The sequence below is a fragment of the Manacus candei genome, unplaced genomic scaffold (genome assembly GCF_025592945.1).
Source record: "Manacus candei isolate 608988 ecotype Guabito, Panama unplaced genomic scaffold, ASM2559294v1 h1tg000014l, whole genome shotgun sequence".
Classification (NCBI taxonomy): Eukaryota; Metazoa; Chordata; class Aves; order Passeriformes; family Pipridae; genus Manacus; species Manacus candei.
In genome coordinates this window covers 37186011-37210794 of record NW_026138062.1, presented here as the reverse complement: position 1 = coordinate 37210794, position 24784 = coordinate 37186011, and the positions used below count along the sequence as shown (strand labels likewise).

Genomic DNA, 24784 nt, shown 5'->3' with positions numbered 1-24784 from the left:
CCGCGCTTCCCCTCTCGCCCGGCCCTGATTGGCTGCGGCGGCGCTGAAAAGGCTCCCGATTGGACGGCTGCTTTGGCGCGCGGGGGGTTCCGTGAGGCAGCGTGAGGGGCGGGGTCGCCTGTTCGCTGACCGCGCTCAGCCGGGAGCAGCGCAGCCCCGGCCCGGCCGGCTCCGAGCGTCCGTGCGCGGTACGTCCTGCTCCGCAGGGCGCCTGGACCGGGAGCGGGAAGGAGCACCTCTCGCGGAGCAGCAAAAAAAAAAAAAAACAAAACAAACCCAAACAAAAAAAAACCCAACAAAAAAAAAAAAGGGTGTGAAAGAAGGAAAAGAGGGTAGGACAAGAGAACAGGGCAGGTGAAGGCGGTGAAGTTGCCGGGTATAAGTAAATCTAGAAGTGAAACCCAGGTGGCCAGATAGCAGTCCGTAAGGAAAGGAGTCGGGGTTAGCAGACGTGGTGGATTGCGAGCAGGGTGTGATTCTACAGCATGGAGTTACTGCAGTAAGAAGTTATCCTTTGGAGCATACGTGCTGGGGAAGGAGGCTTGAACACCAGGAGTGGTAAGGTTGGGGTGGAGGAGCTGGGTAGTGCAAAGCAGACCACTCTTCTGTTGCACTGTTGCATTTGAAAGATTGTTTGAAATGTTGTCTTAAGTGATGAACTGGGTTATGTTGTAGAGAATTTGTCATTTCTCTTTCCCCCAAAGTCAGACACCATGAATAGAAAAAAAGAATTCTACTTGTTGGATGACAGTAATAAAGAACTTAACAGAAGAAAAATGAAAGCTGTGAGGTATGTGAGTCTTTGAGATTAGTGGCTTTAAAAGTTCTTACAGTGTATTTTTCAGTAAATAGAATTGAGAAAATGTAGAAAATAATGGTTGTATTCTGCAAAATTGCAAGTGAGTCCGTTTTTTTAATGTATGTGAGTAAAAATACGCAGTTTGTGAAAAGCTCTAGCATTTGTAGTAGGTCCACGGAAAAAGACATTTTAGTTGCAACTTATTGAATAACGACTTACTTGGCTATTTATACATTATACTGATTTGAATGTACTTTTACAAGTAATTAAATCACTGTTAATCTATTCAGTTTGTTTTTAGTTAAATAACTAGAATTATTGTAATTAAAATTGATTATATAATAATTTATTAGTGCTGGTTCTAGTGACCTGAAATACTGCATACAGAGAAGCTGTAGTACTACTTTTATGTATGATGTATTCAGTATCGTAGAGCTAAAGTACCTCTCCAGTTAAGAGGATAGCAGATTTTTTGTTGTGTGGGGTGTGTGTGTGTTTGGTTAACTGCACCTTCTTCATAATGTCATTTGGTAAAGTGGGCAAGCTTAGTTCTAAGAGAGCTGAAAGTCAGAATTTATTTTTTTATTGATATCCCTGATGATCTTAAATCTTTACTTTTACCTCTGAAGGCAATCTCCTAAGCTATTAGAAGAGGATTTTACAGAACCAAATCAGAGAAACAGTGATTTGTGTCATATGTCAAAGGCTCTGAATGTGGAAGGTGAGGCTTTTGGATCTTTTATTTCCAGCAGGTTTTTTGTATGCACTCTTCACTATTATTTTGCATTTTATATGGTCTGTTAAGGGTAGTAGATGTACTGCCACCTTTGAATAACACATTGGTTATTTGATGTATTTCCAGTAGTTAGGGAGAACAATCAATACCTTTTGCTTCCTCTCCTGCTGTTTTTCTTGACAAAACTATTGACAAGTTTGTTCTCAAAAAAACCCTCATTTTTGTGGGATTTTCTGCATAAGTAGCTTTTCTCCAAGATTTTGTTGAATACATAGTATTTATGGGTTCTTTATGAAACAATTTTTTTCCTGTACTTTAGGTACACTTTTTGAATATGTGGTTGCTTTTGTCTTTTTGCCTCATTTGTGTTTATCTTGTCCTGAATGTAGTAGCAACATAATACAGCGAATGATGCAGATAATACCCTGATCATTACATGCAACTCAACCTTGTGATTACCAGATAACTTCTCTATCTATTTATCTGGGCTTTTATTCCTAGCTTTCAAATTCTGTCAGTAAAAAAGTCAGTGCTCTGATTCGTGTTGACTTGATGAATGCTATCTAGAAGACTACTCCTGTGATCATGTATTCCTCTTGTCTCATGGATTAGGATGCCCTACAGAAGTTTTCTGTGCTTGTTTTTACAGCATTGCATGGTGACGTGAAGAATGAAGACACTGACTTTTTTTGTTTCTCTTCTACAGAAGTAAGTTGATGTAAAGCTTTCTGTTCACTAGTCAATGTAGTTGGAATACTGATGTTACAGGATTTTGAGTGTGATTAAAGTCAACTCAGGTGCCCTCTGAGCTAAGGGTCTACACTTTATGATCACCTGCTTGCCCAGCATTTCTCATTATGCAGTGTTGTTGTGTAGTGCACATGAGATGTCCAAAGCCTGGCTTTAGGAAGGTGTTTTTTTACAATTCTGATTAGTGCCCCATGTTGCCAGCTGTGTTCCACCCTCGTCTGCACACAATGTACGAGAAAGCAACTGATGCATATGAACACTTTGTCAGCTCCCACATAAAGACTTAAAAGATTTTTAAAAAAGTACAATTTCACTTTGCCCACTAATACATGAATTATGAACATAATTCTGTTTCTACATTTAGTAAAATGCATGTGAGTCTGTGTTATGACATGCTAATGCTATTTGTTTCACATAAATTTGTATTTTAGACAAACATTAGGTGCTTTTTCTTTAAATTTATGCAAAAGCTAGAGTGTTGCCAGACTTTTTTGTCTTATGAAATTCAGATTTAGTATTTATTGCAAACTGCAGATGAGTCAAATCTTTGGCATTTAAGCCCTGCAATTAAACTTCATTGCAAAAGTAATTTGTAGAGTCTGGTTCAGTAATGCAATATTACAAATTTTGCTTAGTAGTGAGAAAAATACTAAGCGCAAACAGGAAATCGGTATTCCATTTACTAGGAGTGTTTTTTATTTATTACAAAGGTGCACTTATGGCTACAGAACTTCTGCTTGGAAGCTTTTTCCTTAGAACTTCTTAGATCTCACTATTTAATAGCTCTTGTTTTGAAACTTGGTCTAACTGAAATGAGGGGCGGGGGTGGGTGCTGAACGGGAAAACAGGTTTATAGAACACTTTTTTTCCTGGGACTTAGCTGTAACCCTGTATTTGAACTTACTGCCTTTTTCTCTCTGAATCTAGACCAGAACTTACTTTAAATTTGGGCTGTGTGGTGGCAACTCAGAAAGAGCAGCAAGGTAAACTTTTACTGAACTCTTTTTATGTGTCAGACTCTATTCATGTGTCAGACCGGGAGAGGACTTGACCAAGTAAGCATTTGCAGACATTTTGGTTGGGCTGATTTTTTTGTGTGTGTGCACGTGTTCTTTAAACTTTACTAATGTGTTCTCAGCATGGTTGTCTAGTGCTGTGGGAGGACATTGAGTACAAATACGGTTTTATTGAGAGGCAACAAGAAACAAATTGGTTTGCCTTGAGAAGGTGTGAAAGCTTTAAACACTGTGGTAAATCATTGATAAGGGTTCAAGGGGAGAGAAATGCCGGGCTGTGGTAGTAAGGACTGTACCATTAAAACGTGTCCTTCCCCCTCCCCCTGCTGATCCCACTGCACCTTCTGCTTAGGTAACCAGTCACAACTGTATAAAGATCCATGCTATCAATGTTCTACGGTGTTGTCACATCTAATTACATTCTCTTGCTTATTTGTCTAGTCGAGGTGAACCTGAAAGAAGTCTTAAACTGGATGTCTTTTCCTCCATTGCTGTTGCTGTTGACATTAATGTTTGTACAATGGAGGATAGTCCCAGATAATTCTTTCAGATCTGTTACATAAAGGTCCTGTTCTGGAAGGAAGATGTAGGAAATTTATCTTCTGAATTTGGCACATGTAGCATGCATTGCTAACCTTGCCCAAAGTGGAATAGAAACTCAATATTTCATATATGGTTGTTGATGTCTGCAGCAGTGCTCTCGAGATCTTCTTAGTCTGTCAAAAGGAACAAAATGAACACAGGAAGAACAACACAATGCTTCCTTCCTGGAATGAGGCTGCTCTTATGTTTTTGTGAAAGTCTTGTCAGCTGTTGCAGAAGAGCAAGCATGGATGATCATACAACTGAATTTAATAGCCTTCCTAACAGGTTGCCAGTAGGCGGGTTTGATATCATCTGTTGTGTATTCTAAAGATTTTAACAGCACAATCACTGTCTGAAAAGAAAAGGTTTGGGCAACAAATGAAAAATTAATCCTGGAATGTTAATAGACGTGCATTTACTCAGGATAAGAATCACTGCTAACTATTAAGGTTTTGTTAAGCCTTGCAAAAATTGTAAAATGAAAAATAGTTACTTCTAAGAGGATTCTAGTAGAAAGCAAATGTTTTGAGAAGTGAGGTATCTGCTGCGTATCAGTGTGAATTCAACTGTTTCTAAAACAGGTGTGAATGCATTTAATGATAAATTTTGGAATACATATATAAAGTATCTGTAGAAAGTTTGATATTTTATTTAAAATGCATGGTTTTTTTCCTTAAAAGATTTTGTTTTGCAGGCCCTTCGGTCACAATACTGAAGAGAAAAATGTTCATCACCTGTTCTCTTCAAATGGTGGGCTGAAGGATGAACCAGCTCTAACTCCATCAGCTGACATGGTGTGTTAACACAGAATTTCCTTATATTCTCACTTGTTGTATTTGTATATGCATGGTTAATACAGTACTTCTTAAAACACAAACCCCTGCAGCCTTTAATAGTTATGTGCTATTATTCCATCTTATCATCAAACTGATGTGCGGCTACAGTGTTAAAATAACTTGACAAAATGAGTGCAGCTCAAATCTCTGAATGGGATCCTAGCTGAAGAGTATTAGTTCTACTCATCTGGCTGTGAAAATATGTATTTTGAGTTTAGCTTTTCTTACACATCCCAGGCTTTACAGTATTGGGTTTGGTACTTCTTTTTTAGTGCTGCAAGGCTCACGCCTACCTCCTTTGGGCAAGAATTCAGGGCAAAAAGGTTGTTGAACAAAGGGATCTGTCTTTAAACATTCTATTAAATTTCCTAAACTGATCTTTCTGAATGAGGTTTGTGAAGGTTTAGGCCAGGGGAGCTAATGTTGTGGATATTTTAATATGACAGGGTAAACTGGAAACAAATGATACATCCAATGCCAGTCACGTTTTGTTCTGTGGACGTTGTCCTGTATGCTGACCTTGAAAGAATCATAATGTGCAAATGTCTGTCATGGTTTCTTAGGTGGTTTTGTTATAGTGCCCATTAAAATTTGAAAATGGTTGTCTTGCATCAACCTAATACTGGGAGCTTACTATGTTTTTGGGGTTTTTTTTTTCCCCAGATGATATTCCTAAACACTTTTTTCTAGGCTGCAGTATTCCCATTCTTCAGTCTTCCACGTTTTCTTTCCTCTGCATTAGTAATTTTATTTTGCTTTTCCTTCATGTACTTGTCATTTTGTGTGTGTGTGTGCAAGTAAACTGTGTATTTTAAAACACAATTCTAGAATGTGTTCCATAAATACTACAGTGTAAATGTTCTCAGTGAAATTGAGGTGAGCTAAGTATTTTGTGCCTGTTGGCCACTATAGACCTGCTCAGAGTACTAACACACATCAGTCACCCACAGTTGCCTCTATCAGAATGGCAAATGGTTACAAACCATCTTGTCTTTTAGTCATACAAGCAACTTTGTGTTCATTAGCAAATCTTTCCTCAGGAGAACAACACTGGACAAGATATTGAGGAAGCTTTGTGCATAGCTGTTTGTAATCTTGGCCACTTCCATGAAGCAGAGAAGGTGGGTGAAAATCACGTAAATAAATCATGAAATATTAAATCATATCCTTTATTGAAGGTTTTTGTTACGAGTAGTCACACGTCAACATGCTATTTAAATGTGCTTTTACTGCTTTTGTTTAGGTATCTCTTTTGTCCTTCAACTGTTCATGCTATTTCTGTGAATATACAGCCTTAAACTCCAGGCCATAGCTTAGAGGAGTAGTCTGTAAAGGAGTACACAGGATAATTTAAAGTTAATATGTCAATATGAATATTTAGCAGAACCATATGAAGCCAGTCTTTAAATACTAAGTTTGTATTTCCTTGGATCAGGGTTAAATTCAGCATTTGTTTTTGCTCTAGCAACTATGCTAGCTTTCTGCTTCTGCTGTGCTTTTTTCTGGATTTAAAGGCAGAAAAGAAATTATATGGGCAACAGGAGTAAAAAAGATAATGGACAGAATATGCAAAAACATGTAAATCAAGTAATACATTTTTATGCACAGTATAAAACATAGGAAGAATCCTAAAATACCAGATAATGCTGTTACTAGATTTTGAGTAACTTTTGAGCTTCATCAATGATAATTATTTAAACTTTAACTCTTTTTAAATGTACTGTAGCAAAACTTGCAGTTCTGTGTTTGCCACTTATTTACATTTTATTTGTATTGTAAGATACACGGGTATATAAGTATTTAATGATTCAAAAGCTTAGTTCTAGTAATCATGCTTTAAAGCTTGTTCTCCATTCCCTTTCTAACTTACTTCATTGCAGTGGCCAATCTGTCTGTTAAGCAAAGCTATATTGAATTCATACTGATATACTAATAGTATCTTGTAAAAATGTACTGTTTCAGCAGCTCTAATATAATAACTCATGGGTACAACAGTGGTCTTGCAACAGCTTTTCAACAAAGATTGGAATTGCCAAAGCAGTGTTGCATATCTTTTTCCATAGTCTTTTCTTTAAATGTAGCTATAGGGACAAAACTGATGTTTAACCAGAGGTGGAATTTTTTATTTTATTTTCACTTTATGCTCACAGTGGGTTTTAAAAAACTAGAAATCTCAGCGTGCTAGTTATTTGTGCATGGTGCTATGCTTGAATGTCAAATAAGGACAGTGAGGCAGTGGGCCCAAGGCCTTCCTGTTTCTTGCCTCATAGACCTAAAGGCTTCAGTTGAGGAGGTTCCAAACAGTGCCAGCTGACTTGAAATTAGAGAAAACAAAGGGCTGTAATGAACTGTAAGCAGGTTAAGTGTCACTCTTTCTGTGGAGTATTAATCACCATCTTACTATTCATTGCTTCTGTCCTGAATTTTAAAAAAAGTCATGTGAGAGTAAAATCATGAATAATGAAATAATAAATGCATGTTTTATCATATTGAACAAAACAGATGCTGGAATGCTTGGAGTTGAAAGTGAAGCACGAAAGAGACAAAGTTACAGAAGCTGCAGATAGAACTCTTGATGAACTTATTACTCTGCTCTCAAGGTAGTAATCTAGTTTTGTAGTTTGGCATGGGTGAGCTACTTTTATCAAGAACCTGTTTCTAATTCAGGTAGAAGAATTCTTAAAATTTTAGTCTCTTGTGCCATTATTTCATAATACCTGGGTTTAATTTTTGCGCAGTATTTTTTGCCCTTTCGTTGTGGCATCTTGGAGCTGGTTTGCATGGTTGGAAAACACTTAACTTATGCAGACTCTACTCTTTAAGAAAAAATAGTCATAATGTTAATTTTCTTAAAAAGCTCAATTTTGAAGGTTTTTTAATACTGTCATTAGTGGAGGATCAGTTTAACAGCAGGAATAACTTTGGTTTTTTCAATTCACTTTCTGCAAATTTTCAAGCTGATAGAAGCCGAAGGACACTTCGTTTGTTTGTTTTCAAAAATATTTGTATCTTCAGATTTAAGGAAGAGAGAGATGTCAAAGCTTAGGTTACAAGAAGAGCCTTCGAGCAGGGGATCTGGTATCTTAATGGACTGAATTGTAAAATCCAGTTGTTTAGTTTTCAACTCAATGTGTTTGGAAATATCAGGAGCCTTAAATGGGAGAGTGCTTCTGACATTTGATAAAAAAATATTTCTCTAGAAAAGTGACTTTTCAGTGTGAACTCTTAACTTTTGTTGTTCCTCCAGTTGTGGAGTGTGTTTGCCATGCTTCTGCTTTCCACTATTTGGGGAAGAGGATCCGGATGTGTGAGATGTATCCACTTTGTGTTGTGTTATGACTGGTAGTTGTGTGTTACAGTTCGTTTGAATCTGTACAACTGAGTGCATATTAAATTCTGAAAAGTAATGTTTTTAATACAGGAAAAGGAAATTGTTTGCAGAATTGATGGAGAACATCAACGACTACAGTGCTAGTATTGCAAAAGCTAAAGAGGTCATTGAAGAGAAGAAAAAGCACTTGATTGGTGCCATTAGGACTGTGAAGGAGTTAAAACTCTCACATTCTCTAAGAAACTGTTGTGATCTCGCTCAGGTACTTACATTCTTGTACTGTGAAATAATTTATTTTCAAGGAATTCATTCAAAATTGGATTGAAAGTGTCTGTGATCTCGATTTGCTGACTTTAGTACTGATGTTTTTGCAGTATTGTATTCTTACTCCACTTTTACGCATCTGGTGACTGATGTGATGCAAAAAAGGTGGTTCTTGTCTTGAAGAGCTTGCTGTCTAAAACAGTAGATGGAGGGGGAGGACAGGCAAACTGTGACACAGTACTGATCAGTGAAAGGGTGATGTTCAGAAGTCTCTCAAACCTTTTCCATTCCAGAGCTCTCAAACCTTCTCAGAGAACTACTCCAGAATTAATAGCCACACTTTCTTGATCTTCTTGGTCCCAGGCCTTTACTTTCATTCTTCCTTCCCATCATATCTGCTGTTCATAGAAGCCCATGCTACCTGCCATACTGTATCAGACCAAAGATCCATCCTGTGAAGTCTCCTGTCTCTGACAGCAGAGAGGAGAAGATGCTTGGGGAAGCATCTAAGAAACCGAGCATTTAGTGAGTATGGGAAGTTGAAGGTTAACAATCTTAGAATCACTAGGATACATCAGGGTCACTACACTGAATAAACATCATCACGTTCTGTCATAAGCTTGTGCCATACCTCCTTGAATGCCTTTGTAAAGCTTGTGGCAGTGTGCATGGCTGTGTTCATGTATGTGTTTTATTATATGTATGTGTTCATATGTCATGGCAGTGAGATTCACATTTTACTATTTAAAATGAGGTATATATAAAATAACTCCCTCTGTTCTTTCAAAATGTACCACACAGTTATTTAATTTGCAGCCTTTATAGCTCTTATATTGAGAGAAAGAATGAATAATTGGTCTCATTAGTCTTTGAAGAAGTGTGCTTTTCAAAGTCACATGCCCTGCATCCATTCATCATTTTCCATGTGAAGAAAGTGAGTCTCTCACCTAACCCAGAAGTCTAATCCTTCCTTTTTTTTCCTTTCCTGTCATTTCTTCCATCTTAACCAGTGTGATTTTTTTTTTTGAACTGGCACCTGCCACTGTCCTCCCATAGGCCTGTCTTCTTACTTAGAAATCACTTTCTTCCTGTTGAAACAAAAGGAATGTCTGATTTCTACTTCTGTTTACATGCTAACATTACAGCATACCAGCCATTAATTCTTGGCAAGGTAAGAAGATCTATTGGAGAGTTGGCTATCAGCTAAACTCTTGGGATTTTTTTCCATAAAATTAAAGGTGTCATGTTCTGACTTTGTCATGTTGTAGGTCATGAGAATCTGTGTAATCTGTTTTCTGTGTAGTGGAACCTAAGATTGTATTTCATAATTTCAGGTTATTTATGACTTAAAGTTGCCAGTTGAGGCTGAGCTCTCAAGAGTGAAGAGTTTGAAGGAAAAAATATTTTCAAGGTAAATGACTGAAGCAGGAGATATATTGGGGGGCAAAAGGATGCACCAGTTATCTTAATTACAAAAACTGTTCATGCAACAGTTAAACAGCAGAAATTGCACTTCTTCAGTTGCAGTTTACTGAAAAGCTACTACTTCAGACATCAGTATAAACTCCTAACTAACAATATGGAATAGCCTTCATCTGAAGCATCAGGGAGAAAGCACATGTGATTTGCTGCCCTGTAAACAAATAGACATGCATTTTAAAAATTCTTGACAGACTTCTGCCACTTTAAAAAAACTTTCTCCTTCCATTATAAGTAGAAATAAATTGGGGGAATAATGGCTTAATTATTTTTTTTTTAAGTACTCAGTTTCTGACCTTTAGGGAACATTTATATGCTTTTTGGGGTACTGATGTCTGAAGAAATTTGTGGAAAATCCCAGTTGCCATGCAGCCCTCATTGGAAGTGACAGATATTTCTATTCCAGAAGTGAGTAAGAAAATAGGTCATAACTGTGGTACACCTGACCTTATGCAGCTTTTGATCATAAGGCTGGTCAGAGTGCTGCAGTAAAGGCCACATTTGCAAACAGTGAAGAATAAAGATGGTGCTAGTTTGGAACATTTTTGGGATCCTGTTATAAGTCAGGATGTGGAATCACTCTGGGGAATACAGTGAGGGTGTGCCATCAGATTCTGACTGGCGCAGGCAAACGTTGCTCAAAGTTGATTACTTGCATGCATGAGCAGTTATACAATCCTAGAATCATTTAGGTTGGAAAAGACACCTAAGATCACTGAGTCCAACCATTAACCTAACCACTACCAAGTTCACCTTTACTGTGTTCCTAAGTATAAGGTCTGCATGTCTTTTAAATCACACAATGGTTTGGGTTGGAAGAGGCCTTTTAAAGGTCATGTAGTCCAAACATCTTCCAGCAAGCAAGGACATCCTGAATGAGATCACGTTGCTCAGAGCCCCATCCCTCCTGACCTTGGACCTTTCCAGGGATGTGGCATCTACCACCTCTCTGGGCAACCTGTTCGGTGTTTACCCACTCTTGCTGTAAAAAAAATTTACGTCTAGTATGAATCTATGTTCTCTTAGTTTTAAACGATTACCCTTGTCTGAGTGCAACAGCCCTTATCAGAAAATCTGTGTGTGATTCCTTCGGGAAGGTGCTATAAGGTCTTCCCTAATGCCTTCTCCTCTCAGCCAAATGCCTCCAGGGATGGTGACTCATCCACTTCCCTGGGAAGGTTTTTCCAATGCTAGACAAAAATTAAGATGACTCCTGTCACATTAGTTGAGTTCTTCAGTTAGAATATGGATAAAGCAGTCTTGAAAATGGTCTTTTACCAAACTTAGGCCTTATCTACCAAGTCACTACTTAGAACACAATGTCATTGAATCAGAATTTCACAGAAGCCTGTTTAAATGCACAATGGCAAACTGTCCCAACTTAGAAGAAAACTAAAACACTACAAAATCCCATCTTTCTGCATTGGTTAACTTTTTAAGAACTTCAGCCAAACAGGGGACCTGATGAAGGATGAATATAAAGGTCTTGCATACCTTGTGCCACTCCAAAATAACACCAGAGGCATTAAAAATCACAACTAGGAGGTGCACAGAAGTTGAGGCGCATTCTGTAGACATAAAACGTTGTAGAACAAAGAGTAGGTGCAGTGCATTCCTGAAGGGGCAGTGTGAGAGAAGCACAGATGGCTGTTCAATACTGTTTACACTTCAGTTTTTATAAACTGTCAGTTTTTAAAACTGGACAGCAAAGCTAAGGATTTAATTGAAATTATATTTACAGTTCTCTTAACCTAAGTGTAAAGACTTTGCCACTTTTCAGTGATCAAGAAAATAGTTATTAGTGTAACAATAAACAGAAACATACATTTTGGACTTTAGTTATGGTTTCATTCAGGAAGAAAAGAAAATTCTTTTTCTCTGTGCAGTATAATTTATTGAACTAAACTGAGTATAAGTGTGAAAACAGTAAGTGAATGTTGCAGTACTTTGTGCATGAGGGAGGATGCAAAAGGCAAGAGAATTTTGAAGTATGAATGTGAAGATAAATGAGCAGCCAAATCTGTTGTTCATAGGAGTGGAAGAAATAAAATGGAGTATGTAATTAATCTCTTACTGTTCTGAAAAATACCATAGATCTCAAACTGTCAGAGTGACTTAGGTATTCATGTCACCTTCTGTAATACTTGTTCTCTTCTCTTGAGCCTGTTCCTGAACAGTTACGAGATTATGTCTTCACTGGAAAATTTGGGCAAGATTAAATGTGGAATGACAGAGAAGTAAGTATTTTTCTTATAAAAGAGGATAGGTACAGTAACTTACTTGTTCTTCTAATGACCAAGTATTTATTGGAGACTAAATTAAAAAAAATGCTTATGGAATTCTAAGAGTATACTGAATCAAAGTGAAACTTTAGATGCTTAGGTCAGCGTTCCAGTTAGTCCAATTTGTGTTTCAGTTCTGCCACTTTGTTTTTTCTTGAGTTTCAACCAAGTATGTTTTGCTGTATCACTTAAGTTGTCCACATTTTTTTTATGCTGAGTGATTTTCAGATTTGCTTGTCGTGTAATAATACAGTCATAGAATCACTTAGGTTGGAAAAGACCTTTTATTTTATTAGTCCCCTTTATTTTTTCTGTCTTCGACAAAAACTTGAAAATAGAGTTGCTGTGAGGACTGTTGTAGATAAAACTGATTATGTTAAGAAAGGCTTATTGCATACTCTAATATTTGAAAGTTTTACAGATTAGGATGAAGAGTATCTGTACACTATTAACATTTTATCAAATAGTTTGTATTTGTACTTGTGCTTTCTGATCATCTAAACAGGGCTAGCTCATGCAGTTGAACTGTGCCTGAGAATATGTGCTGTGTCTGTGCCAGTTCTTTTTAGGTTTCAGAGATCATGTCACTGTTTTTGTTGTCTTGGTATTCAAAAACTAAATGCAGTTTATTCTTAGCAGCTCTTTTGAGGTGTTTTCTTAACATAGCGATGTGTTCTTGATAAAACCTCTGCTTTGACTCGTACTTTTCTGGAAACAGACTGAATTATATTAATTTGTCTTTAAATAAAATTTTTCCCAAATATAGCGAAGATAATGGGCGAGACACGTTTATCCTTGATGACCAAGAAGAAATGCCTGATGTCATAATAGAAGAAATACTTGAAGATGACTTGGAAGGCAAGTTTCTTAATACCTGATGCTTTCAATGTTCCATTGCCAAGCATGATGTTATTTTTGTGTCTTGTATTATGTTGTGTGTTTGTAGTTACATTTGGCTCATACAAATTCTTTAATGATGTCTGTTTCAGTTCCTTTGAGCAAAGACCTATTTTTGTTTTTGTCCTCCTGTTTAGCTTAGTGAAAACTTGCTCACAGTTTCTCTCAGAGGGCTCATGAGTTCCAGTATGTGCCTTGATGATTCTTTTTGACTTGTGGTTGCAGTCCCCCTCAGAGTTTCTGACATTGGCTCCTGGAGAATTCTTTTCCATCAGTTCTCTCAGCTTACTGAGTCTTCTCCCAGGCCATTGTCCTACGTTAGCTTTCAGTAACAATTAGGTTCCTCAGCTTGTCAGGTTTTCCCTAGACTGTACTAGTTAGAGTGTAGCTAACAGGTCCATGGAGGGATCTTTCCCCTCCCTTACGCTCTTGGGGGACTGAACCTGGATTATTGTGTCCAGTATTGGACAATGGAGTACTGAAAAATCACTGTCCTATTAGAGTGAGTCCAGCAGAACCTACCAGGCTGGTGTCCAGAATGTGCTCAGGGTGTTAGAGGTCTTTTCCAACCATAATGATTTTATGATTTTACATGTAAGACGAGATAAGTGACTCATTGCATCATCAGAGATGGTGACCACAGGTGATCCAGAACAGTTTGTGTACCTATTGGTGAAATCTTTGAAGTCATTCAGATGTTTTATTCAGATACCATCTTATCCAGTAGAAAAACCCAGGAGTGATCTTGCACCTGTTCTGGAGGCTGCATTTCCTAAACTTGGAAGCACAGTCCTACATACCTGCTCAGAGGGTTTCAGGTGCCATACTCTTTATAGTCGTTTGCCCATGATTTGTTAAGAGTTCAGAGATAGGCACAGAGGTGGCAGTGCTCAAGGATGCTGCAGATCTATGTGTCTGGTGTGCCCTGATCAGTCATGCAGCTGACATTGAATTTAGATTATGATGTCCACCCTTTGCAGGAAGCTTTGTGGTGTAAAATACTCTTGTAAGAATTAGGTTGCTGGCTTCTAAAACCCTCTGACCCATTAACCCTCTGACCTCTGAGTAGCTTCATGAAGAGAAATCTGCCTTTTGTATCACCAGTAGATGGAGGTACCTGCAGTACAAAGGATTTGGATGCTTAGTCAGGAGTACTGCCTTACATAGGGTCATCTCTTTGCTAGCTTTAGGCCATTCCCTGATCTTCATACATTAACACTGATTAACTGTACAAAAGTCTCTATACCTATTCTTAAAAGTAACAGTCTTAATCTCTAATTTGCTTTCTAGAAACTTTCTATTTCTCTGTTGGAATACAAACTCTGAATTACCTACTTAAATTCAGGCTACCACTTTGTGTGCAGTGACAGAAGCCTTTTGTTTTGCAGGGTAGTATGAGGGAGGTAGTTCAAAAGAGCAATTTCATCAGAAAGCAAACATGCTAATAGTTTGAAACAAGTGTGAGCAGACTTGTCAGGTTAAAATCTGTTTGAGGTAATGTTGTTGTGATTAATGCAACATCACCCAAATTGTATGTCTCATGATACCTGTTGGAGTCACTTGGAGGGTGTTTGATAACTTGTTTTATGTCTTACTCAGGTTTGACAGAATTAGTGTTGGTAAGCCATGTTATAAATCCAAGCCATTTCTATGTTCGGAGATACTCACAGAGGAAAGAAGCTTTGGCTTTGGAGAAGAAATTGGAAAACTTCTGTTGTAATAGGAGTTCGTATCTCTGGCCTTCAGACATTTTGGAACTAGGTAAATGGTTAATTTTTAAAGGTCTTCATGGCTTAAAATACTACCCTGCAGTATGCATTCCTTAGTATCATGCTCCTTTTTTTATTCTCCTCTCCTCTGCCCCTTTACATAGTAAAGCAGTCCTTATATGTTCTGGAATCTACAATTAATTGTTTTAGAGAAACATTGTACACGTGATTTGGTAAAGTAGGCTTTTATTAAAACCTATGAACAAAACCAGTAGAATTAAAAAAAACTACAGTTCTTCTCAACCTCAACAAACTGAGTGTGTTGAGTAACCAGAGCAGTTGAAACACCTGGCTGTGAACTTCATGTTTTCCAGCATTAGATGGCAATGGTTAACTGGTAGCTTTGTCAGTATACAGCTTGTAATGATGAGCCTAATTCTTTAATTATCTCAGTAAATCAGCTTTCTATCGTGCAAGCAACATTCCCTTCTAGTGGATATGATTTTTTTTTTTAAATTCACTGAATAGAAACCATTCTAGGAGTAAAAATGAAAGATAATAATACGTTGCTAAATCACTAAAATTATTTTCTAATCCACATGTTGATAATGTTGCCCACTTCTAGAATGTCTTTAGAAAACTGATGAAAAGTATATCATAACTTCATATATCAATGGTTTTTTGCCACTTTACTAAGAGGTAAAGAAAGTTTGCCAGAAATGACTTTTTAATACAAACCAAACACTTCCTAGCCTTATGAACACTGTATGAATGAAGGTGGAGGGAATTTCTAGTGGCTCTCGAGACAAGGTTTTTACTGTCTGTCTTTATTTTAACAATAGCACTTTTACTATGTGTGTGGAGAATGGGAACAATGGAATATTATGCATAACTGTAGTAATAATTCTAGTGTGAAATACTTAAAAATACTTAATTTAGCCCTTTTTATTTGCTTCCATATAGGTGCTAGAACTTTTATTAAGAGTAAGGAAACTGGAATGTGGTGCCGCGGAACTATCACTGAACTAATTCCCCTAGAAAGTAAAAATCAGAGGAAGTCTTGTGGTCCAATAAGATACAAAGTGTGTGATGTTGCATTGCTGAAAGTATTCCTGATTGATGTTGGAAGCTCTATAGTTTTAACTTTCTCAGGGTATGTTTCCAGAGGGAGGTTTTTGTCTGCAGTTGTTGTCCTTAGCTGTTGTTACTCAGGAAGATCTCTACTGAGAAACAAGTCCTTCCTCAGCTTCACACAGATAACCAGATACCCAAATGACACTAATATCCTTTATGTACATATTTCCCACAGAAAAAGTGACAGTGTATTTAATTACACAAGTGTACCAGCCTTCATACATTGAAATATTTAACTTAGGCTTGTGTTGTAAAAGAGAGCATGTGAGTCCTCAATGCTTAAAGAAAAAAATTATTTCATTGAGACTTTCTAGTTCTGTTTCATTGACATAACATTATGCCAAGTGCTGCAATAATGACCTCTGTTGTGAATCTGGGGTTTGGTTTGGGGCTTTTCAGGTGTCGGGTTTGATTTTTTTTTTTAAGTTCGTACTGCATTTATTCCCATTGAACATTAGATATGATCCCACTGAAAGGCCTGATCCTGCTGCTCTGCAAACTATTGAAACAGATGACATTTGTCTGTTTGTAAGGAAGTCTGATCAGCGTATTGAGGCAGAACTTGCAGCTGTTCCTCCTTTGGCAGTACGGTGTTCATTGAAGGATGTTGTTCCCAAAAATACAGTAAGTACAAGCCGCTTGAAGTATTTCAGGAGCTTTTTTTCCTTAAGATTTATACTAAAGAACTTAAATATATAATTTAAAATTACTTTATTCCACTATAAACAGAATTAAATTTAAGAGTACAGATGTAAATAGATGGGTTGCATTGCTTTTGTTGGAAAGGAAACGAGCTTATAGCAGTCTTGTCTTAAAAAGCCTCTGGGTTTACAAATACATGTTTTGGGCTTAAATCTCACCAGTCTTAATTTAGACATGTTCTTTTGTCAAACTTAAAAACAAATTCCAGAACTGATACTTTTATTTCATGTCTATCTGATAATGGTATGCAAGTAGTAACTTACAAAAATCATCCAGAGAAGGAATGGCTTCAGAATTTTTAAGAGAATCTTTTCAGGGATTGATTGTCCTTTTCTTAATTAAAATTTTTTGCCACCTATTGAAAAGGGGTTGTTCTCTTTCAGTATAATAACAAGTAAAGTACTGTCAGTCTTTATTCCATTACAAAGAAAAGGATATATATTGCAGCATTATTTTCATTTTCTTCACACCTAAAAGTCTCAGACTTGCAGTATCAAATGAGAAATGCATTAACTTGATCCCAGAGAAATAAATTCTGACAGGCTTTGAGGTAGACAAAACATCACCCAGGATGTTGTGGAGAGGAGGAATGTGTAAATTGCCTAAAGTATATTGTACATTTATGTAAAGACATAAGAAGATAATAACCTTTCACATGAATTGGGAGAGTAGAAATGTAAGTTGTGAAATGAAAGAGCATAAGACAACTCTAGTTGATCTATCAGAACAACCAGAGGGGATTAAAACTTGAATCTTCGGAGGAAACATGCTGGAAACTGGAGCCTTTTGATCTGACTCAGTTTTATACAGTTAAATACACTTATTAATCCATCATAAAGAATTCTATTTAGTGCTGTCCTGACTACAGACTAGACAGTCTAACTGTGTTCAATATTTCATCTGTGCCTTCTTACTTGTATTTTATTTTTAATTGCTATTTGTATTTTTTGTTTTAACATTCTCTAACATCTTCATAACTTTTTCTTTGTAACACAGGGTGAAGGTTGGGGAGAGGAAGCAAAGAAAAAATTTTTAGAACTGGTAAATAATAAAGTTGTTTCAATGATCGTATTTAGAGAAGAGGATGGTGTTCTCATTGTGGATTTGAGAAAACCTCCATTCAGTGAAACAAGCAGTAACATACCAGTGTCTCTGAAGGATGCATTAGTTTTCTTAGATTTGGCAAGGTACGTGTTTTCCTTTAGTTTATGCTTCTGTGCCATAATTGATAATGGAATAATGCTTGCAAAGTGAAGCACACAGGGAAAGGTCATTGTTTATTTTGAGCATAACTAGTTATGATGGCTGGAGCAGTGGGAGATAATTTTTTACTGCATTTGTATTCCTCAGTTTTAATTGCTTTTTCTTTTGAGGAAATCTGAAAGAAAATGGTTTGTCAATATGTAATGGAATCTCACCTTTTACTTTATTTTCTTTTACAATGTAAATAGTACACTACTGCATCCCATTTTAGGAGCCAGCTGCCATATATCATATATCATTCTTTATATGTTACATTTGTGATGGGACAAGATAGAGATAATGGACTGTACCAACTTCAAGAAGGAAAGTTTAAGCTATAGATATAAACATGAATCAAGTTACTTTTATAAGACCATTTTGTGGTTTTTTTTATGAATATAAAAGGGTTTCTTCTCGGTTAATTTTAACTGAATTTATTCCAGATTTCATTTTGTTTACTTTAGGTTTAGACTACAGCTTCCCAGTCAATTAGAAAATAATACCATCTTGCACTACAGTCCACCTAATATTCCAAAAGAAGGAGAAGAAGTCTTTGTAGTAGTTTGTCACATTAATAGTCCAAGTGATTTCTACCTCCGGTTGGTAAGTTTAGAAATAAAGTCTTTTTAAATAAAACCAAACAGACATTTTAATGTTGAGCTACTTGTAGTCCCCACTAAATAAGCTGTAACTTCCATTAAGTTCTGTCACTCAGTGTTAGGATTCCTAGAATTAACAGATAATATTAATTCCTGCAATCCTAGTTTGGTCCTAGGTTAATTCCAGAAGTTCTTAGAATCCCAGAAAGTTGACATTTTTTGCCAATTATGTTACATGGTTAATTCCTATGTGTGTATGTAGTGTTTTACTGTTTAGAATGGTGATTGAACAGGGCAATACTCAGCAATTGTTAGGCTCTTTAATTCACTTCATGTATTCAGAACCACTTTTTAATTTTGTGAGGAAGACGAGAAAGTACACTACTAGAAAAAAAAATATCCCTTTGAAGAGCAAAAATGAAAAAAGAACATCAGGTATGTATATATGTTTTGGGGTTTTATTTTATTTTAGAGAGAGAACCTGGAATCTTTTCCAGAGAAAATTCAGGAGTTACATAAACATGACTGTGGAGAAGACTCAGAAATTTTCTGCCCAGTTGAAGGCCAAGCTTGTATTGCAAAACAAGAGGATGGGAATTGGTACAGAGCACAGATTGTAGGTGAGGTATTGATCTTTCACTCTAATGCTGGGTTGCAAAATCAGTTGTGCAGCTAAATCGGAGTCACACACTGGATGTAAACAGTAACAAATAGCCATTGTTTTTCCTAAGGATTCTGGTACTAACAGGTTCATAAAGTCAACAGTATTAATTCATATTCTTTTGCTATTAATAGACTGGTTATACATCTGCTTTTTTTTTTAAATAAAAAGAAGCAGTATACTTTATTTTCTAGAGACTGTTGAAATTCTACGATATAATTATTTCAAATAATATTTCACTTAACTATTACAGTTTGAACTACAGATTTGGCTATTATAGCCAAGCCCATGAGTGTATGTAGTGTTGGTTAGTAATTCTCTATAGTAATTCCAAAGGGTATGGGGGGGGGGATGTGCTTATGCTGACCTCTGTGTTGCCTGTATGGGTAACATGGCATGTCTGTATGCTTACATGTCTACTGGGCGTGTGTTTAGTGTGCCAGTGTCTCATAGAGAGGTTAGGTGTTAGGGGACCAAAATGCCAACACTGTCACTTCAGGAACCTGAAATGGCTGGCCCTTAAAGAAAATTTTATATTCAACTATTATACTGTGTGAATGATAATATAGTGGGAAATTTCAGTTTTGCTCTGAAATTCTCGTACTTTAACTTGCATCAGATAACTATTTTTTTGTTCTAGTAACTTGGGTTATTTTTCTTGAAGGGCTGCCAAGTTGTCAAGAAGTTACAGTAAAGTATGTTGACTACGGCAACACTGCTAACTTACCTCATAAAGACATACGCAGAGTAAAAGAGGAGTTCCTAAGCTTTCCAGAAAAGGTAAATAAGTGCTTGCCTGGATTAAGCACTCAAAATTTTGCTGGGGTTTATGATGTGACTGACTTAATATGTTTTGGGTGTACATCTTTGCTTTTTAAATAAAATAACTTCTAAGGATTTAGAATTCTTTGAAACATGAATGAACACAGGATAGGAAAGTCAAGCATTCAGAAGGTAAGAGTATCAGAAATGAGGTTGCTTTTGCAGCTTTATCGTGTTGCAAGTAAGCATTGATAAGGCAAGGAGAAGTAAGCTCTTTCTATTTCAGCAAGCATGTATCTGAATTTGAGGTTCATGCTCAGCTACTGGGAAGAGTTACTGCTACTAAAGCATGTAGTGGTAACGTGGAACCAGAAGCCAAGGTCATGCAGTCTTGTATGAGTGCAAAGCAAAGTCTGTGATTCAGTTGTAATGAGATGGTCCTGATACATATGTGATATTGGATGCATAATTTTGGGTTATTCCTCAGGCAGTCAGGTGTAGGCTGGCTTGTATTGAGCCTTTTAAAGGGACAAATGAGTGGAACAGAGAAGCCAAGAGAAGATTTGAAGAAATTACTGAAGATAAACTTATGCTGTGTTCGGTAATTGGTAAGTTATCAAGAGTATTAATCTTTCTTTACATATTATTAAGTTGACTTAAATGTAGAAACATGCACTTTAATATTTAAAATAGTATTTATTTGAAATGCTTATGTTCATACATGTTGGAGGTACCCTGGAGTGAGTATGTCTAAACGTGAACTAACTGGGGGAGATGTAACAGATACAACTTCTGGCAAAAGCTCTGTTTGTCTTCTCTTACACACCTCGCCAGCATTAGGTGATAAGGGTATTCTAGTGCATTCAGATAGGCTTGTTTCCATAAGTACTAGCTATGATAAGGGTATTCTAGTGCATTCAGATAGGCTTGTTTCCATAAGTACTAGCTATTCTTGACACTTCCTAACATCATTGGTAGCTGGAAGTGTGAATGCTACCCCTCTAAAACATTGCCCCCAGAAAAAAAGGAATTTCAGATAACATACATGCCTTAGTAGGATTTTTCTTAATACTGTTTATTGTTCACATGCAGCTTGTTACTTTTCAGCCCCTGTGGAATGTTGGTTTGGAACTCATAGCATAAATGGAATTAAATGTAGCAGTTGGTTTCTTTGTACAACAGTATTTTGTAGTGATTGTTGTATTTTCAGTGAATTTTAGATATGTACCTCTACATATTGTGGATGTTCAGAATTAATTATTTTATATATCAAATGTAATTTTACAAAATTTTGTCTTCTAGTACCATTTATTGTACCTCTAAAACGACAAGTAGTTTTTATACTGTCACTAATTGGCACTAACTATGTTTATATTATTAATTCACAGAAATTTTAGATAACAGCATCTTATCTGTTGAACTCTTCAATTCCTCTTCTAATAATGGGAGAAAGTTTAGTATTAACTGCCAGCTAGTTGAAGAAGACCTAGCATCCTACATACCTGGGTAAATACACTTAAAGTATTTAGAAATACCAAATTTGTGTATCAAAATTACTGGCCTCTGTATGTCACCTCCAGTTCCTGGAATTTACCACATTTGTGATAATTGAATTTACAAATCCCATTTATCTGGTGTGAGTTAGAGTGTAAGTCTGCAGCTTGATAGTTGAATTCTCAGACTAAGTCTTGACTAACATAATGTGTTGAAGTTGTAATTGATTGAAAAGTTGGAGATTAAATGTTTTTGTCGTACTTGTACTGTCCTTAAGTGCCAGATCTTCCCAAAGTGTTCATTGTTAAGGTTCCCATTCCCCTGTAGTAAGAAAAGAAATGTGTTTGTAACCTGCACCTAAGGTAAGTCATCTCTTTGGAAGGTCTGTTACTAAAAAACATTCAGGTGTTTCTTCAGCTATGGTAGTGACAGGAAGAGTTGGGAAGTGTGTTGGGGATAATGAGGCTCATAAGGATATAACACTGCTGCATTTAAATTGCTGGCTTTTTATAGATATAATCCCTGGGCTGTAATCATGAAAATCTACGATTATTCTTCCATTAAAAATGTTCGAATACTGATGGAAATAGATTGTTCAAAGGAAGTTTTTATTCCAGAAGGAAATTCCTGTATTTGCTTTTTTCAGGAGGAAGCATATAAGTGGGTTTTCATCTCTCAACTCAGAAATACAACTGAATCGTAGTAACACTTAATTCTTGTATTTGTCACAGCCACAGTTTTTAGTAAGATTTTTGTAGAGTTAAGCAGCTTTATTTAAACCTGAACAACCGAGTTGTTTTGTCACTGTCTCTAAGGTATTTTGTTGTGTTGCATCTATACTTAGGTGGCTGCTTCCAGCCTTCAATCAAGTGTATATCATTTTAACATAAGTTGCTGTGTAACACTGGTAACTTGACTGATGTTGATTTTTTTTTTTTGTCACTTATGCACTTCTCCTTTGATTTGACTGGGGAGAAAATGAAAGAAGCGGGAGCAAGAAAACTCACGGGTCAAAATGAAGGCAGAGAAATTGCTTACCAAGTACTGTTGTAGGCATAACAGCATTAATTTAACTAGTTATTACTAATTAGCATAATTGTTTGATTTCTGATTCAGGCATTGGTACACAAAAGACAAACATCTATAGCACCTACCCTCCCCCTTCCCCTGGATCATATTTACTCCAAACACCTCTTGTCCCCCTCCTACACTCAGGCTACACTCAGTCTCTTCAGGGAGGCAGTGAGCAGTGCAGGGGGTTGGGTTCAGGGCACAGCAGTTTATCAGTGTTGCTCCTTCCTTCTTTTTGTCCTGTGCTTCAGCATGGACCCTCTACAGGCCTCTGTCCCTCAGGAGTGGGCCTCTTGCCTCACAAAATACTTTCTGTTCTTAGGATCTTGGGGTTCCCTATGTTGTCTCTTCAGTTCCTCCTCTCTCTCTCCTTGGTGTTTTCTGCTCTTCATTAAATTAGCAGTGCCATCAACTTCACTGGAGAAAGTGCTCAGCCCTGCCCTGTGGAGGGGGTGTTGCAGAGCTGAGTCTGCCATGGAGCAGCACATGGCCTCTCCTGTCACAGGTCACCCCTTCAGCCCCTGTTCCCAGCTACCAACATAACACCCAGTGCACCATGTTTTTTGGTTGGAATTATGTTCCTGTTGGGGAGCAGGGGCAAAGGGGTGGTTTGTGGGGACTTCTGGCTCGCTTTGTTTTCCAGTGTGTGTGGGTATCTAGCTGTTCAGAGATCATTTGTCACTCTTTCTCACTGAATTTCCCATTTGTGAAGATGAATGTCTACAAAAAGGCAAGACCGGATAATGTAAACCTACTGTAGGTCATTTAGAGTCACACTTGTGGTATGACTACCTTCTGTGTTTAATGCAGTTGAGGGATACCCAAGTCTCCTCTAAACTAGCATAATGTAAGCAGGAGAACACAGTGCTCTCTTTTAAAGCTGACTTGTTGATAGGCAAACATCATTGACCTTACTCTTGTGTTGGGATAGGAGGTAGACCATACAGAATTCCAGAATGAAACCTTGGAGTCTGAAATCCATTCCAAATTGATAGTCTTTTTCCTGATGAATCTGCAATTATAATGCTGTTGTGGAGTTACTAGAAAGGGGGTTGTAAGGCATGTAACATGTATTCCACTTGGGAGAACTCTCTGTGGCAGATTGTCTCTGTGCATTTCATGGTTCAGACTAGTTGTTCACAAGGTAAGCATATTTCTGAGCTATGGTGTGCATTTCTTTCCTGGTTCTGCAAGTTAACTGTTTTACCCAGCAGTTTCCAAATACCTGCATCAGGAAGATGTGCGTAAACTACCGATGTAGTGGAGGGTTCAATACTTAAATACAAAGGAATTTGCTCTCTGACAGAGCACTTCGCTTTCTTCTCCTGAAGGAGAAGACAGGTAGTTAGGTCTCTGAAAAGAGAAAATAATTTCCTCTCAGAGGCCCAGTAATGGCCAGCAGTTAAACTCAGGCTTGCTGTCTCCTTCAGTCAGTGATATTTGCAAGAAACCAGTTCTTTTGCATTAAACGATGTTTCTTCAGACTGCAGTCTGTTACAGTCTCTAGGTGGCATAATCCATGCAGACTTGTACTAAGGTAGGCTGTGGTTCAAAATACACAGCAGGCAACTCTTGATTGCTGCTGGGCTTTATTTTATCCAATCCACATAATTTAAACAAGTTTTCGTCAAAGTATTGCCATGACTGTATTTCATCTAACACTCTACTTAGGGAAGTGCTAGTACCAGTTAATGTTGTATTTTTATCCTTAGGGAATGCTAGAAAGGTAAATGTTTTGCTAATGTTAATATTCCTTACTTCTGAAAGGAATATTTACACATTGTAGGAGTTGCATGTTGCAGCTTTTACTCAGAGACAACATTGCTTTAGAGAAGCATGATCCTGGTAATTTGATATCTTTTAAGCCAAACACAAACATTAGGGTTCAGCTTTCACTGGCAGCCTGGAATGCATAGTGTTTCCATGTGACACGAAAACGTGCAATGAAACCTTCCAAAGGAGAAAAAAACCCGTTACTATCATGAGAGTTTCATAGATAGCATTTATAAATGTTTGTGTTTTGTTGGGATTTTTTTCTGCTTTTTAAAGTTATGATTCTTGTCATGTCAAAATGGGATTATCGAGCGATTTTCACTTTGTTTAAAATGTGTTTAAACTTTCCATTCTAATTATTTTGTGCTCTTTACAGGTACACCAGAAGTACTGCAGTAGGGCCCAAAGAAATATGGGATGATCCTCTGGAAGAAAATCCTAAAAGCTCGGAAGTTTTAAATCCTATAGACATGGAACCTGTGGATGAAGGACATTTCAGATTGATTTCTAACAAAGAGATACATGGGAGAATTAGTCACATTGTGTCTCCTAGTAAAATTTTTGTACAATTATTGTCATCAGAAAGTGTACTGAAAAGGTACTAAAATTCAAAGAACCTCTCTTGTGTTAAGATGTTCTTACTACAGAGTGGTGAGGTATAG

The 24784-nt window shown here is 37.1% G+C and overlaps 1 protein-coding gene across 1 annotated transcript in view; it reads left to right on the top strand.

Annotated features, from left to right (window-relative positions):
• RNF17 (ring finger protein 17) overlaps positions 1–24784 on the top strand; it is a 43815-nt gene that overhangs the window by 2524 nt on the left and 16507 nt on the right. The window contains exons 2-22 of the mRNA XM_051779158.1: positions 709–790; positions 1429–1520; positions 2185–2243; positions 3213–3268; positions 4581–4680; positions 5763–5843; positions 7225–7322; positions 8144–8315; positions 9652–9728; positions 11959–12033; positions 12845–12936; positions 14575–14736; positions 15648–15837; positions 16277–16442; positions 17517–17707; positions 18227–18365; positions 18834–18981; positions 19687–19802; positions 20272–20392; positions 21173–21290; positions 24499–24720. Of these exons, the coding sequence (XP_051635118.1) occupies positions 709–790; positions 1429–1520; positions 2185–2243; positions 3213–3268; positions 4581–4680; positions 5763–5843; positions 7225–7322; positions 8144–8315; positions 9652–9728; positions 11959–12033; positions 12845–12936; positions 14575–14736; positions 15648–15837; positions 16277–16442; positions 17517–17707; positions 18227–18365; positions 18834–18981; positions 19687–19802; positions 20272–20392; positions 21173–21290; positions 24499–24720 (2557 nt within the window). The remainder of the gene's footprint in view (positions 1–708; positions 791–1428; positions 1521–2184; positions 2244–3212; positions 3269–4580; positions 4681–5762; positions 5844–7224; positions 7323–8143; positions 8316–9651; positions 9729–11958; positions 12034–12844; positions 12937–14574; positions 14737–15647; positions 15838–16276; positions 16443–17516; positions 17708–18226; positions 18366–18833; positions 18982–19686; positions 19803–20271; positions 20393–21172; positions 21291–24498; positions 24721–24784) is intronic.